This window comes from Corvus brachyrhynchos, unplaced genomic scaffold, assembly GCF_000691975.1.
Source record: "Corvus brachyrhynchos isolate BGI_N302 unplaced genomic scaffold, ASM69197v1 scaffold142, whole genome shotgun sequence".
NCBI lineage: Eukaryota > Metazoa > Chordata > Aves > Passeriformes > Corvidae > Corvus > Corvus brachyrhynchos.
The window spans coordinates 74,989-90,531 of NW_008237226.1; the positions used below are offsets into that span (position 1 = coordinate 74,989).

The 15,543-nt window shown below is 39.3% G+C and overlaps 1 protein-coding gene across 13 annotated transcripts in view; it reads right to left on the bottom strand.

Moving 5' to 3' along the window:
* CACNB2 (calcium voltage-gated channel auxiliary subunit beta 2) overlaps window positions 1-15,543 on the bottom strand; it is a 231,219-nt gene that overhangs the window by 74,454 nt on the left and 141,222 nt on the right. For 8 of the 13 annotated variants that reach the window (XM_017729191.1, XM_017729196.1, XM_017729192.1 and 5 more), the window contains exon 2: window positions 2,056-2,175. In XM_017729191.1, the coding sequence (XP_017584680.1) occupies window positions 2,056-2,175 (120 nt within the window). Of the gene's footprint in view, window positions 1-2,055; window positions 2,176-2,678; window positions 2,770-3,010; window positions 3,617-15,543 lie in introns of those variants that run through there. The other 5 variants (XM_017729194.1, XM_017729186.1, XM_017729195.1 and 2 more) reach the window with 5 other exon arrangements.

The window sequence follows — 15,543 nt, forward strand, 5'->3', positions numbered from 1 at the left end:
AGCCTGGAATGACTTTTAACATTTGACTAAAGAAACAAAAATGTTAATCTAATTCCAGCCTTAATCTATTTAAAAGAAAAAAAAATATTTAAATAACTAATTCTGTGTTTTCTATGGCTGGAATAACCCATTGTTGATTTTGGCAGTGCCTTTACTACTTTGACTGTTCACAAGTTGTCTTACAGTTTCAGACAGTGTCAGACCTAGAGACTATATCTCATGCCAGCTGGAGTGGGAACATTGGTTTTATGTATAGAAATACAGATTTTAGAAGTCAGGGTCTGCTAGCAGTTTCTCTACAAACTACAATGGCAGCTGTGCTAGAGGTCATGAATATTACATAAGGGCTGTCCATGTATTCAAGCCAGCATCACTAAGCCAAATTCCCATAGCAACACTCACATAGATTTACTCATTGCTAAGAGATGCATCAGTTCAGCAGTAAGCACTGCACTGCTACCCTGATTAGTCCGCAAGATACTATTACTTCAAATTTTCTTTTAAAGATTGTGCGTTTATTGATAAAATTCAAAACTTCACCTGAATTTCAGGGCAGCCCTTATCATCTTTCCCAGGAGCAAAAAACCTCAAACTAGCAAAAACCACCCCTGATAAAACTGGAACTCCTAACTACAATCAGCAATCTCTGAGATACAAGGCTGAAGGGAAGAAGTGCTTCTGTTGAGTTTCTGCTACAGTGATCCCAGGACAGCAAGATCCAACTACAAAGAGATGTTCAGCATCTCCTACACTTGGCACACTCCAGCAGCTCATTAAAAAGCTGCTGTAGGAGCTCTTATTAAATATCAGTTAACAATTAAATTTTAAAAATAACATTTTTGGCTTCCCTATTCAGGTTTTCTGGCCCGATGAAGATGTCTGCTTGTGCATTATAGTACTGTATTATTTACAGAGCTGGTCCTTGCCACACGATCAGCCACATGAGCTCAGTGATCTGGATTCATGGATTTCTGAGGAGCCTTTGTAAAACAGGTGGCATAAATGAGCAGAGGTAAAGCTGGCAGTGGAGAATTAAATGGTATAGGAGATGGAAAGGAGATAAAGAATTAAAAAACAAGGCAAAATGAAGAAGGGGAGTCAGAGAGAAAGTGAGGGAAAAATGCAGATCAGGTAGATCTAAGGGGGCATCTTAATGGTGTATTTAAATATATCAGAACAAAAACCAGAAAATAGTAATACATTTAAACCTGGCAGGTAGCATACAAAAGAAGAAAAACTGGAATGAAATGATAAATTAATGATAATAAGATGAGCACAATTTTACAGGTGCAATAGTATTTAAAGACACAGCACAGATGAAAGAAACAAGCCCATCATTCTCACTGCTAAAACCTTCACGGTCCTAAATGCATCTCATGGAAAATACATAAACACACAGCAAAAACCTAAAGCTCATTTAGTGTTTTCTTACTACATTGTCACTATCTGCCAGGAGTATGGAGAGAGGAGAAATCTTAAGAAGACCTACAGAAAATGACTCATGGGGTCACTTAACACACAAACTGTAAAGAAAGTCAGTGAAGTCTTTAGGAAAAAAACACCCTTATAACAGATTCTCCCTATTTACATATTACTTGTAGGGACTGATCCTTCATTGAAGGGAAATGAACAGGATGTTTGAGGGCTGATTTTTGACAGTGTAAAAGCATTAAGTGCCGTAGCAATCCATGAGCAAACTTTCACAAACATCTTCAGCTTTGACCCTACACACTGCAACAAATGCTTATATTTAATAAAAGAAGAAATGCACACACTTAAGTAAGAATGTTCTGAAATACATTAGTCATAAGCATGTTACAGAAAACTGATTCTAAGTGATTTTTCATGGAGCATAGATTTTCAACTGCTGTCTGGAATGTTTATAAGAGATGTAATCTATATGTTAACACATTAAAAACACTTTATCACTAATGGATAAGATGAAAAAGAATCATGAAATGCTTTGGGTTAGAATGGATCTTCAAAATCATCTAGTTTCAACCCCTGCTTAAAGCCGAGCATTTTATGAGTTTGTAACATGAAACAACACCTTACCTTTGCTTTTTCCAGCTGTGCCTGGGCCTGTCGCTCTGCCTCTCTCCGCACTGCTTCCCTATCTTCTTCCAGAGATACATCTGAATCAGATGGACGGCTGGTGTAGGAGTCCGCCGAACCCTGCAAAAGAAAAGGAAAAATAATGCCACAAGTTCCTTTAATGTTTAAAAAGAAAAAAAAAATGTAGAAGTGGTTATACACCTTGCCTTTTCTCTTACTTCTGTATCCCTGAAAAGACAGTAACTGCCCAAAAGGGAAATTCACTTAGAAGAAATTATGCCTAGGTAAATGTTTTCTTCTGGAAACTTTCAAAAAGTGCAGGTGTCTCCTCCAGTGTTTTATTTCCTGCCCTATCCTTGCACTCTTATTTGTGTGCTTTTCAGCAAGCAGAGACAGTTTCTCTGTAGACTTAGAGCACTGGTGCAGTGCAGGCTGAAGGACACATAGCAGCTTCAAGGATGGCTCCATAAAAATTAGAACTCTAAACAGTGACAGAAATAGCAAGCAAACAGACTTTCTATAATCAAAATGCAAATTTAGTATCAATAATTACCATTACACAATACCACTGCTAAGAGATTTAATCTCTGCTATGCATTTTTATTTTAGGACAGCCTCTTTACCTGACACACTTTCCCCATCAGAACTGCAAATGGCTCATATCCATCTCTGCCCCTCAGCAAAACATGCAAATGACCACAAATCAACTTCCAACTAATAAAATCCGTCTGGACTCAACACATGTCCCTATATCACCACAATGGAAGCAGCCACAATGCCAGAACAGCTCTATAAATAATGACAGCTCTGCTTTCCCTCTGCATCTCCCTGCATACAAAATAGAGTTCTGGTAATTCAATCAGAATGAAAACAACTGTCCTCTCCTCGCTGCCTTTTTTCTCTCCCTCTTTGCAATACATACAATATAAGGTGATAAGGAAAATGCAGGGCTTACACAGATATCAGAATTCTTCAGACGTCCTCCTTTGGCTCTTTTCAGAAGCCTGATCCAGGTGGCCTTCATTAGCCAGACAGCTCAGTTACTGTCCGCAGCTGCAGCGCCCGGCACTGATCTCATAAAACATGTGCACACTGAGCACTGCAGAATCACAGCTCCTTTCCTATCCATGCTCTGCTGTGAGAGCCTTCCTTCTCTTCCCTCTGCGTTTCAAGCTTCCAGCCTCCCTGTTTCCAAGTATTCTACTGCAATTAAATTTTCAAATTTTCTCATGCCAGTAGGGGGGAAAAAAAAATTTAAAAAAATTCCCAAAAATCCACACCACCTCCAAAAATCTCAACTTCAATGATAAAAACATAAAATAAAACCGGCTTCGTAAATATTGTGAGAGATGCTTCAGCTGATCATAAACTGAAATCGATCACAGAAAAATACCTAGGGCTTTTTCCTTTCTGTTTTGGGGGGCGGATTTGGCTGTTAAAAATAGTGCTTGTAAAAGAACCTTTTAAAATCCTGTGCAAAATGTATTCAGTGACATTTGCAAGTGCAAAGTTCATTTCATCTCTTCCTAGATTGGCTGGGGGTGGGGTAACAGGCTGTTCATACCACTGGGCATGCTCCATATGTGCAGCCTTTTACGCAGATGCTCACATCACACTGGGCTGTTAGCCTATGCCAAATTGCCATTTTACATCTCAAGGGTAAACAGCTGGAAAACGCGAGGTCCCTGTGAAACTGCAAGAGCTGGTACAGCGTCTCATTCCCGTCATGGATGTCTGCTGCCAGCCACGTTTCCCTTGGATGCTCGGTTCTGTCACGGAGTGCTGCCCTCCGCTGCAAAGCGCTGAGCTCCACTCACAGCTCCCTTACAGAAACCAAAAATATGCCTGTTGAGTTGGAATTTAACCCCCTGGTTACTGCGTGTATTTTTTCTGACATTAGCACAGGAAAGAAGTAAAGAATAACTGCAACATACCACGTGACACATAAATATTAGATCCTAATATGACAAAAGCCAAACAAAACCTTAAATTTCACTACTCTACTTTTTCAGAATCACCCTCTGCCCTGTAATAAACTGACATGGGAGGAACATGCTAAGGCAGGTTTTCCTAGGGCATTCACGATTTACTGATGGACATGCAACAATCTAGGTGAAAAAGATCATTGTAGCTGACTGCAGTGCCCACCTTCCGTATAAATTCAGATTTACAAGAACAACAGCGAATAGAGATTACAGTGAGAACAGTGGTCATGCACATGTTGCAGTATGTCAGCATATCCCAGGAATGATTGAATCCTGCCATGGTTTGTGTCTGTGTAACAATGAAATTGCCCATCACAAGTGATGCAGCAGCCTACATTTCACCATTATTAGAACAAACAACAATTGTTACTAAACTCACAGTTCAAAATAAAGCAAATTTTTAACTTTACAAATATTTTATTTTTTTCTTTCCTGAAGCCCATAATAGTTACAGCATAGAATTTAATAAGCTTTGAACTGACATAAAATTATTCTCCAAGGAATATTTTGCTTTTCAGGAGTTCAGATACATCTGCTAGGTTACAGTGATTGTTCAAAATTAAAATGTCGCCTGAGCTACAGCAAAAGGAGCAGAAATCAAAATGAAATGTACTCAAAGTTTATTGAATTTTTAAAAATATCTTGTCTATTAAGAAAATATATGGAGGCCCTGTAACCTCCCCAAAGCCTGCCAAATTTTGCTATTCTTTAAAATTTCCCTTTGCCACAACTTCTGACACAGTTGCCAATGGAAATAGTGGGAAAAGATGAGCATCAACAAGCAGACAGAAGTTTAGTGCAGAGTTTAAATCTCTGTTATGGTTGACAGACCAGTGACTTGTGGACAAAACCACTGATGTTATCACAGCATTAATGAAAGCTGAGATGAGCTACCCCATAGAGTCCCAGCCCCCAGGACAGTCTGTGGTCCCTCAACAGTCAATCCTCCTTGGAAAGGGCACATCCAACCCCCTCCCCACCAGCACTGCAGTTCCTTGGTGCCACTCTACTGCCACGAAGAATGGTGTCACAAACCAAACCCGAAGCAACACTACCTCTAAGTAAGAGGAAAACAAACAAAGCAGCCATTAAGCCTGACAGGCAATCACACGACTGTGTGGGTGTTAACTTTCTACAGCACTTCCATGGTGAGCACATCATATTTGACACTGACCAAGTGGCTTAGCATCACTTTTACTACCCTTCATTCTGCTGTCCACAAGGGATGCTACCTAACTGGTCCTCACCTTATAAAAAAAACCATGAAGCACAGTAACATAATTCTTATCTCCCCTAAGGGGAAAAAAATGCCTTTTGGGTCAGACTAGAGTTGTTAAAATTGGACTTTCCTCTTTCAGGCCACAGAGATCATTTACAGTGCTTGTCATGTCTTGCATTGGCCACAGTCCCAACACACTTCCAAAAAATCAGAGTGGTTCCATTTATTTTAATTATATTGACAAATTGCATTATTAAAACTCAGTATTACCCTTATTTTCCCTGTGGTACAAACGTGGTCATGTAAATTTTCTGTGGAAAGGGAAAGCTGGAAGCTTCTTTGCTTTTTGAATATGGAAAAAACTCACAGCAGTGTAACCCAGGAAAAGGAGGAGCATACAATTACATGAAATTAATAGTGTAGATTTCTGAGTATTTTTATATGAGCTAAGAATGGATCCCATCACATTAGGATGAAAAAAAAATTAAACGTATACAAAAACTTTGATGAAACTATAATAGAAATACCTCGACTATTCAATAAAATAATGACAAGTGGACATTGTTCATGACAACCAAGGAAACTATACTTCCTCCCTGGGTTACTGAAGTTTTTTTGGGTTACTCTGGAGAACAGTAAAAATCTTTTCGCAAGAGCTTCTGAAATTCAACCTTTGTGAAATTCTTCATGTCTCCATCTCCTTTCACTGCAAAATGGAAGAGCTGCAGTAATATCTGTAAGTAATGTGTGTTACTGCAGCCCCCAATTCTTCATCTTTAATGGGAAACTGCCTAATAAAAGTGAGATAATTCATGTTAATAATTACTCCAGCTATTTATTGTTCTTTTTATTTTCTTCCTTATTTGTGAGGTCTACAAGCCCAGTTTATTTGAAAAACAAACTCTTGTTTTAATAACATGCTTGACAAATAAATATTATCTTACCACTTACTATATTAGAATAGCATCTGTGAGTTATTCTCATGGTGCAAACTCATACTTTTCACACTGCTAGTGGTCATATGTGATAATATTTGAGCTTCTTTTCCTTGAAGACCATAAATGTCTGATCTTTTTAGTATTGTACAAGTGTGTCATCTTCAGGAAACTGGGTCCACCGAGTGAAAGGGGTTTTTTTTATTATTTCCATTTACTTGCAGTGGAAACTACTTAAGTAAATTAGGTAGTGCCTCTAGATCTCTTATTTTTCTTATTAGTTTTCTGTACCCATGCTTAACTTTCATCAGTACAGTTGGAGCTTAAGTACAGATTTTGACTGATGAATTCTCACTGCATTAATATAGCCACCATTACTCTCACCAGTTCAGTTGTGGCCTTTATATTGTGCTTTTCCCTTAAAAAATAAAAGCGGTCTGAGTACAATGACTAACTTAAACAGGGTAATCCACTTAGGAATTAGATATCATTTTCCAGATCACTGAAAATTCTCAAGTAATTACCTTCTTAGAAAGATCAAACAAGTTCCTTCAAGCAAAGACTTTTCACACTATTATTTATTAAATGAAGGCATGAAGCAGTAAGCAAACATGCATTGAGATTTTACTAGGAATAAAGAAATATATGTGACTGCACACATGCATAAAACCCTTAATTTATGATAGTGGGGTCTCCCTCTGAGATATATTTTTATCTTTTCATTCACTTGATGCTAATGAGACTTTTAAATCCAAAAGGAGAAATACCTTTATGTCTTCATTTGATGTATACTTTGAATATGGAAATCTCAGGCCTCACTGTGCCAATAAGAGGAACAAATCATTTCAATATTCAGAATTTATAAAGAGATATTGTTAACTGCTTATCTTCTTATCCTGTAGCAGTATTAAGAATGTCATCACACATCCCACTAGGACATGATTTGAAATGGTATCTTATGTCCTTGTGATGTGCAACTCCTTCTTGTTTGCTATGAACTACAGTAAAAAAAAGAAGAGTTATTCCCATAAAATTTTTATTTCACTTAAAATCTTTTAAAATTGATTCAGAACAAAGGCAAAATGTGAAATGTCAAAGTTTAGCATGAAGTGAAACTGCTGACATTGGCACATCATAATATACCAACAGGGAATACAGACTATCATTTCATCCTAAACTGATCAACTTGAAAAATACAAGCTACAATCAGAATCACTCCCACAAATGCACCATGAGTAGAGGGGACCTCAGTTTGGCAGAGGGACCACAGGTGGTGAACATGAAAATTTCTTATTTATGAAGTCTTCTCTAGATAACTAAACAATGTCATTATTTTGAATTCTCTTGAAGAAAACACAAAATGCTGCTCTGAGAATGCTAAATATTATTATATGGATGTTAATTATTTGAGGGTAGAATTTATAGAAAGACAAAATTTAATTCAATTAATTGTTTTCAAGGAATATTTGAAGTGTATGACAAACTGAAGAAATATCTTTTTAGCAAAGGAAAAAGGAGAGTCCATGTTTTCATTAAGGCAATATCAAGCAGGAAGTGTTAATTCCTTGTGTAAGGGCCATGGATGCTTCACAACCTGGCAAAGTCTAGTCCTGATGTCCTCCCTGGTTCTTGGCATGGACCTGCAGTACAGTGCCACAAAATTTACATATAAATAGACAATTACTATCCAAGGAGGGCTACCAGCTCCTACAGTAGGCATTGAAATATTCTGCTATCTTTACATTTAAAAACCAAACTGTATGTTGATTAAAATGGTTTTGTTGTTCTTTAAAGCTAATGTGGAACTGCTATGGCATCTACAGCCATGGGGGATGTTCAAATTGCAGGACTGAAATTTTAGAACAGCTGGGAGCTTTAGGGTGGCAATGTGATTAAAAAGGAGATTATATAGGAAATCAGTCTTCTCTTTACCCTTAACATGACTTTGGCAAGCTTGATCACAGCATCCAGTTTGCCATTAACAGGTTTGCAAGGTGCTAATCCAATCAACAGCTGCCTGAAAGCAGAGCTTTTTTAAATAGCTCTTAGGTTTGCAGAAGACAAGATTTTGGCATTCAGGAACCAGGTAAACAGCTGTACCAGGTACTTTATCAGGAAAAATCAAAACAACAAAAGCCCCACACCAAGCAACCCACGTATTTGCACTCCCATTTCATGATACTAGCCTAAATGTTTGCTTCTATGTTGCTTCACTAGGAAAAAGTGGAATGGGTAGGTATTTTTAGAGGAGTGATGGTCTTTTCATGGCAACTCCTCAGAAAATCTTTGAAAATATGCAAAAAGGCAGCTCCAGAGCTCAGCCCAGTTATCAAACAAATAGAGCCCTCATAGTCAGAGCTAAACATTTCCCAAATCTATGGGATGCTCTGGTGTGTTAGTTTACCTGGTTTTTTTTCAAAAAACATCTAAGATGGAAAACTCCTTGAGACCATATTGTGCTATTGTGAATGACAAACACTGCCTAAAAGAGCTTGCAATCTGAAGGCTGAGAGAAAATGAGCAGAAAAAGACAACAAAGGAGTAACACGGGGATCAAGGTAGCAATGCAATAGGAAATAAAGCATTTTTAAATATTCGATACCAGCATTATGACTCATCCCTTGCATAACCACAGTGGGTTGTTCTTTAAGCAAGTTTCCTATACGTATTATGGCAGAGATTAGTTCTGTGAAAGCCTCTGAAGGAGGATAATCTGGTAGGTCTGTGTATTCTGACAGAGAGATTCTCACATTTATGAAATAAGAGAAAGGGCTTTTGAGGAAGAGGGCAATGACAGAAATAGAAGGCAGTCTCCAAATTCATTTAAAGAAAAAGCTTTATCAATAATATAATCACATCATTGAGAACTTTAAAAAACAAAGCAAAAAAATCCCCCAAATTAAAGGAAAAGAAATGGAATTTGATGTTTTGAGACAATTAATTGGATCTAGAGAATGGCATTAAATTATTAATGATTTTGAGCTATAGAGGGAAGCCACAGAGATGACAGAACTAAGATGCTGCCAGTGGAATAATTTGGAGACAGGTGTCAAAGGAAGAAAAACACACCAAGGAAATGATTGCAAGTGTGTGAACCTAAATCATCTCACTTTTGTCTCAGACTGTCGGCACACACATGGATATTAACACAGATTGGTTGACTCATGGTAGCTTTTGAAAACTGGTAACTTGATTGTGTTTAAGACCTTAAGTAAAGGTAAATCAGACTTATTAGTAACAACAAGCTGACCTGTGGTGCTGTTTACTGGGGCAGAAGGGGCTTAAAAATTACAGGTTTTAAGGAAAAATGGAAATATAACTTTTGACTGTATTTATTAACAAGCAGCAAATATCACAAAGGGAGGATTTTAAATTGCAGAAAGACAATTCAGAAAAAAAAAATTTAAAATACAAGATGCTATGTGTTGATATAAGAGCACAGACAGAAAGACAAAGATTGGGTCAGCTACAAAATTAAAACTGGACAGTAAAAAAGAGGAAAAATGGAAAACACATCTGGGATGTCAACAAGAAAACAGAAAGCTAGAAAAGGAAAGAATTTGCAGGAAAGCATGGCAACCATCATCCCAATTTGTCTCAGCTCAGTTAAAAGTGCCAATTTAGATTCTGTGTTCCAGATCGTCAGTATATTTTTATCTGGGATTTTGGTTCAAGTCATTAAGATTTTCTGCATACTTAAAAATAGCTTCCTTGAAAATTCAACATGAAATTCTGTTACCAGTGGAGAATTCTGAAGAGAAAAAAAATATTTTCCTTGAATTTTATCTTTTATCTCCATACATACAAGCCCTACCTGGTTTTCAAATGTAACATTTTTCATCTACTCCAGATAAAAAATTGAAGGTTTTGGAGCTTGCTTTCTTATTTGTTTTTTACCTTGTTAAAAATGTTGATGTTAAGCATATATAATGAATTTGTCTGTATTTGACTATTCCACATAATCATAAAACATCCTGGGTTAAAAGGGAGCCACAAGAATCATCAAGTCCAACTCCTGGTCCTGGCAAGGGACCATCCCCAAGAATTGGACCATGTGTTTGTGAGCATTTTCCAACCTCTTCTTGAGCTCTGCCAGGCTTGGTGCTGTGACCACTTCCCTGGAGAACATGCTCCAGTGCCCAACCACCCTCTGGGGGAAGATCTTTTCCTAATTTACAACCTTACCTTCCCCTGACTCAGCTTCAGGTTATTCTCTTGGGTCCTGTTACTGGGCTTGACAGAGAGGAGAAGAGATCAGTGTCTGCCCCTCCGCTTCCTCTCACAAGGAAATTGTAACTGCAATGAAGACTCACCTCAGTCTCCTCCAGGCTGAACAGACCAAGGGACCTCAGCTGTTCCTCACACAGCTTCCCCTCAAGGCCCTTCACCATCCTCATGGTCCTCCATTGGACACTCTCCAATAGTTTAATATCTTTTCTATATTGTGGCACCCAGAACTGCCCCCAGCACTCGAGGTGAGGCCACCCCAGTGCAGAGCAGAGTGGGACAATCCCCTCCCTTGCCCGGTTCTAATGCTGTGCCTGATGCCCCCCAGGACACGCTTGACCCTCCTGGCTGCCAGGGCACTGCTGGCTCATGTTCAACCTGCCATGGACCAGGACCCCCAGGTCCCTTTCCCCGTCACTGCTCTCCAGCCTCTCATTCCCCAGTCTGCCTGTACATCCAGGGTTGTCCCATCCCAGGTGCAGAATCTGGCACTCGCCCCTCTTAATTTGCATATGATTGGTGATTGCTCAGTCCTCTAATTTACCAACATCTCCCTGTAGGGCACCTCTCCCTTCAAGAGAGCCAACAGCTCATCCTAATTTAGTGTCATCACCAAACTTACTCAGTGTATCAGTATGTCCTGTGTCCAAATCATTGATGAAGTTGTTGAAGAGCAGAGGGCCAAGGTTGGAGCCCTGTGGAACCCCACTAGTGACAGGCCTCCAGTCTGACATCACCCCATTTCACTGTAACCCTTTGTGCCCAACCCATGAGCCAGTTGCTCCCGCCCCCCATGATGTGTTTATCCAGCTGTGAGCTGGACATGTTGTGCAGAAGGACACTGTGAGAGACAGCATGGAAAGCTTTACTGAAATCCAAAAAGATTACTTCAACTGTCTTCCCTTGATCAACTTGGTGGATTATATTGTCATAAAAGGAAAATAAGTCTGTCAAGCAGGACCTTCCCCTCAAGAAGCAGTCTGGCTGTGAACAACGACTGCATTGTCTTTCAGGTGGTTTTCAGTAACTCCCAGAACAATATTCTCCATAATTTTACCAGTCACTGAAGTGAGACTGACAGGCCTGTAATTTTCAGGGTCATCCCTCTTGCTCTTCTTGAAAACTGGGACATTTTCCAGCTTCCAGTCAACTGAGACCTCTCTGGATCACCAAGACTGTTCAAAAATCATCGAGAGAGGTCTTGCAATGCCATCAGCCAGCTCTTTGAGTACTCTTGGGTGAATCTCATCAAGCTCCACAGACTGATAGGCAGCAAATCCTGAACAAATTTGGGGCTGACTGAGAGTTTATCATTATCACAGTCATGGTACACCCATGCTCAGGGCTCTGGGGCCCCCAAAGCCCATCATCAATGTTGAAGCAAAGGAAGCATTAAACATCTCTGTTTTTCCTATGTCCCTATTTGTGAGGTGACCATCCTCATCAAGTAATGGGTCAATGTTATTACTGGATTGCCTTTTTAAAAACACTTTTTATTGTCCCCCACAGTAGAGTTAGCTTCAGCTGCATGAGTTTTCTCCCTACAGTGGTGATCACTGTCTCTGTAGTCATCCCATGTCTCCTGATCTTTCTTCCACTGGCTTTCTTTGCCTTAGCTCCAGAAGAAGATCCTGCTCAGCCAAGCCAGCCATCTGCCTTGTCTGCTGGACCTCTGACATTTTGAAATTGCCCACTCCTGTGCCCTTAGGAGGTGGTGCCAAAAGAGCAACCAGCACTGATGGACCCCAACATCTTCAAAAGTGTTTTCCCAAGGAGCCTTACTCGCCAGTTCCCTGAGCAGCCTGTGGTCTGGTGTCCTCATATCCAGGGTTGAAGCTTTGCTGGCAGTTTTCCTCCTGTCACCAGAGATTTTAAACTCAGCTGCTTCATGGTCTCTGTCAGCAAAAAGGCCACCAACCACCACTTCATGAGATCCTCTTGTTAGCAAGCATCAAATCAAGGAGGGCATCTTTCCCAGCCAGCTCCCTTAGTACCTGTACCATGAAGTTATCATCCAGATGTTCTAGGAATCTTCTGGACCTGTTTTTGCTAGTTTTGTAGTGATCCTAGTTAACGTTTGGCAAGTTGAAGTCCCCCATAAGGACAAGGACAGATGATTTAGAACTGTCCCTTAATTCCTTAAAGAATAATTCATCAGTGTCATCATCCTAGCTGAGTGGCCTATAGTAGACTCCCATGATGGTATCTGCTTTATTTGTCTCTTAATCCTTACCCAGAGGCTCTCAACTGTGCCAATGACAACTTCAAGTTACAGCACTCAAACTTAGTCAGCTTTCAAAGGTAACAACTGCTTTTATACATATTTTTGCTTGCTACCCTTCATTTTTATGCCATAAATACAGTTTTCATCTGGTGAAATAACTGTCTTTTTTGCCATCTCTTAATGAGTTAGTCTGACAATGATATACTCTGAAGAAACCGCTGCCATACACTAGTTGTCTACTTATAAATCCAGATCATCACCTGCTACTGAAATTTTGATTTTCTAGTCATGATCTCTTGTTAACAGCAATCAATGACTGTCATGACATAAAATACTGCCATTTGCTCACTGCTTAGATTAGGAGAGGTTTTCTTACCAACATCTGTGTTAAACTGTGCACATGAAGACTAAGGAATTAATTAAATTTCCCTCACCCAGGCTTACTGAAAGCTCAAGCCCGTAACACAGAGGTTCATTTGTGATTCAGCCCAGGTATCTATTGTAAACACAACGACCCTTTAAGCAACTGCAGCCTTCCTCTCTTTGATACTGCCAGAAACACCAAGTGAGCAGTTTAGCACTGCATGGCGTCATTTATTTCAGGATATAAACACTACAAAAAATACACACATCCTCATCAGTGGGCTAAATCTAAGCCTATTTTCCAAGAGTGTCAAAGCCACGTGAGTCCTTGTGGTTTCAGATGTTAGTCCTTTGGTTAGTCTTCATCGTCATAAACTCCTTGAAAAATGTCAGGACTGTTTCTTTATACCCATTACCTATCCACCAGGTCTAGCATAAAACAAAGCAAACTACTTAGGATTTTACCAAGAGGATGAGGCTCCTTTCATGATTTACACATTTCAATTATTCTCATCTGATTTCAAGAATATAACAGTCTGCAATACTTTACATCAATGAAAATATCTCTGGAAAGGCCTTTTGTCCCTCTTGTGTATCACCTGTCAAAATAATCTTGAAAAATTCCCCTTCTCCAGCATGTATTTTCATAGGTTTTGTTCTAAACCAAAAATACACCAGTTAATGTATAGATTACATGATGCCAGCTGTCCACATCCATTGGCTCATTTAGATTTGTCTCTAAAAGCCACCTGACCTAGAGCATGCACACAGAGTAGATGAGGGTATCAACCTAAAGGAAGCACTACACGCCTGATTCTCCCATCCCAATCTGTGTGGCTGTCACTGCTTGCACAGCTCCACCAACTGTCCTTTGAAAGAAAGAGAGTGAGACAGAGTTTGTGATTCTGACTCTGCTCATTTTAGGGCACTATTCCCATCTCTTTACTAAGAAATAAGACTGAAGCCTCTGTATGTTACCGTTTTCCATCTGCAAGGCAACACAAGAATGTGAAGAGTATATACAATACTTGTTTACAACAAAATAGTGAAAGTTTCCTAGAAACCATCTGACAGTATGTAATACACAATATTGAATAAACCTAAATGTACTTTCTCAGAGATAAAACAGATATTGTACTATGGATTTATATGAACACTAGAAAAAAGATTGCTTAAATAAAGATGGGAGGGTTAAAAGAGCAGTGTATGTTTTAGGCAACACAGAAGCAGAAATGTGCTTGCTGCTGAAGAGGGTGCTAATGATTAGATGCTAACCTGAAAGGAAATAAAATATAAATGAATTGCAAAAGAAAAACTCAAGGAAATCATAAAAGCAGCAAATGGTGTGGTGAACTTTTATAGCTCAATGTTGGAATATTTTTTGTGTTCTGGGACATTCAAAGGTTGTAAAAGTACAACAGATATTTTCCAGGATAACAACTGATCTCAGGTTTCTAAAATTATTGCAACCTAGAAGACCAAGAATTTTGTGTTTTTTAGACATAAGAGAAACTGATTTCTTTCTGATTCAGAACAGACTTTGCCTGGGTCAGTAAAGCACATTACATCTTATCCCTCACTGAGCTATTTCCTCTTCCAAGGATACACCAAATTTTGGACCACTGGTTGTTCTTCCATATATTGTTGCAATACTGAATGCTGGCAGAAAATACACGTTTGATTGTCCTGCCACCCACATGTCTGAGGAGCCTAGCTCCTTGCTGTTGATAACCTCCTTGTAGATGCTGAGTGATCTCGACTCCAGGCTGTGCAAGCCAAGTGATCCAGCCCCAACCATTCTGGGAGCCCTTCACTGAATCCTCTCTGATTTATCCACATCTTTCTCCTGTTGGGCACCAAAACTGGTCAAGGTAAAGCAGCTATGTTCTAATGAATGCCATAATCATCTCCCTGCATAGAGCACCTGTACTGCTTTTCATACAGTAGTCAGGAGTTTGGGATTTCAGAAGAATCTGCAACTGGAAATATAGACTTCTCAAAAAAGAGACAACATACACCTTGGGCAAACCTTCCTTTTCGGATTTGCTATGCAACAGTCAACTTGTTCAAAAATTTTAAGACAAGCAGTACTCACACTGTAAAGCATTATTAATATGCTACAGGATCAATCAACTTTGTAAAATCCCTCAGATAAAGAGATTTCTTCCACACTACCCTAGCAAGTTTCTGACTACAAGTGAGTCTCCAGCACCTGCAGTGATGAATGACACAAGAATGGAAACTCCAGTTCTGCAAGTCTTAAGGTCTCAAAACATGCTGTGCTAACTTTCGTCAAAGAAATACAAACAAGCCTAGGTCATCCCTAAAAATTTGTTTTCTTCAGGAACTGTGCTGGCTAGAGCCTCCTTTTTTCTCTGTGATCCATTGTTTGCAAATGAAATTAATTTTCTCCTTTAACTCATATGGTTATGCTCAGTCAAAAGTCATATTTCTTCCAGTTTACAAGGGAATCAGTTTCTGCTTGAGGAATTACCACCCAAACATATCAGCTATTCATCTGCTTCGATCACTGCT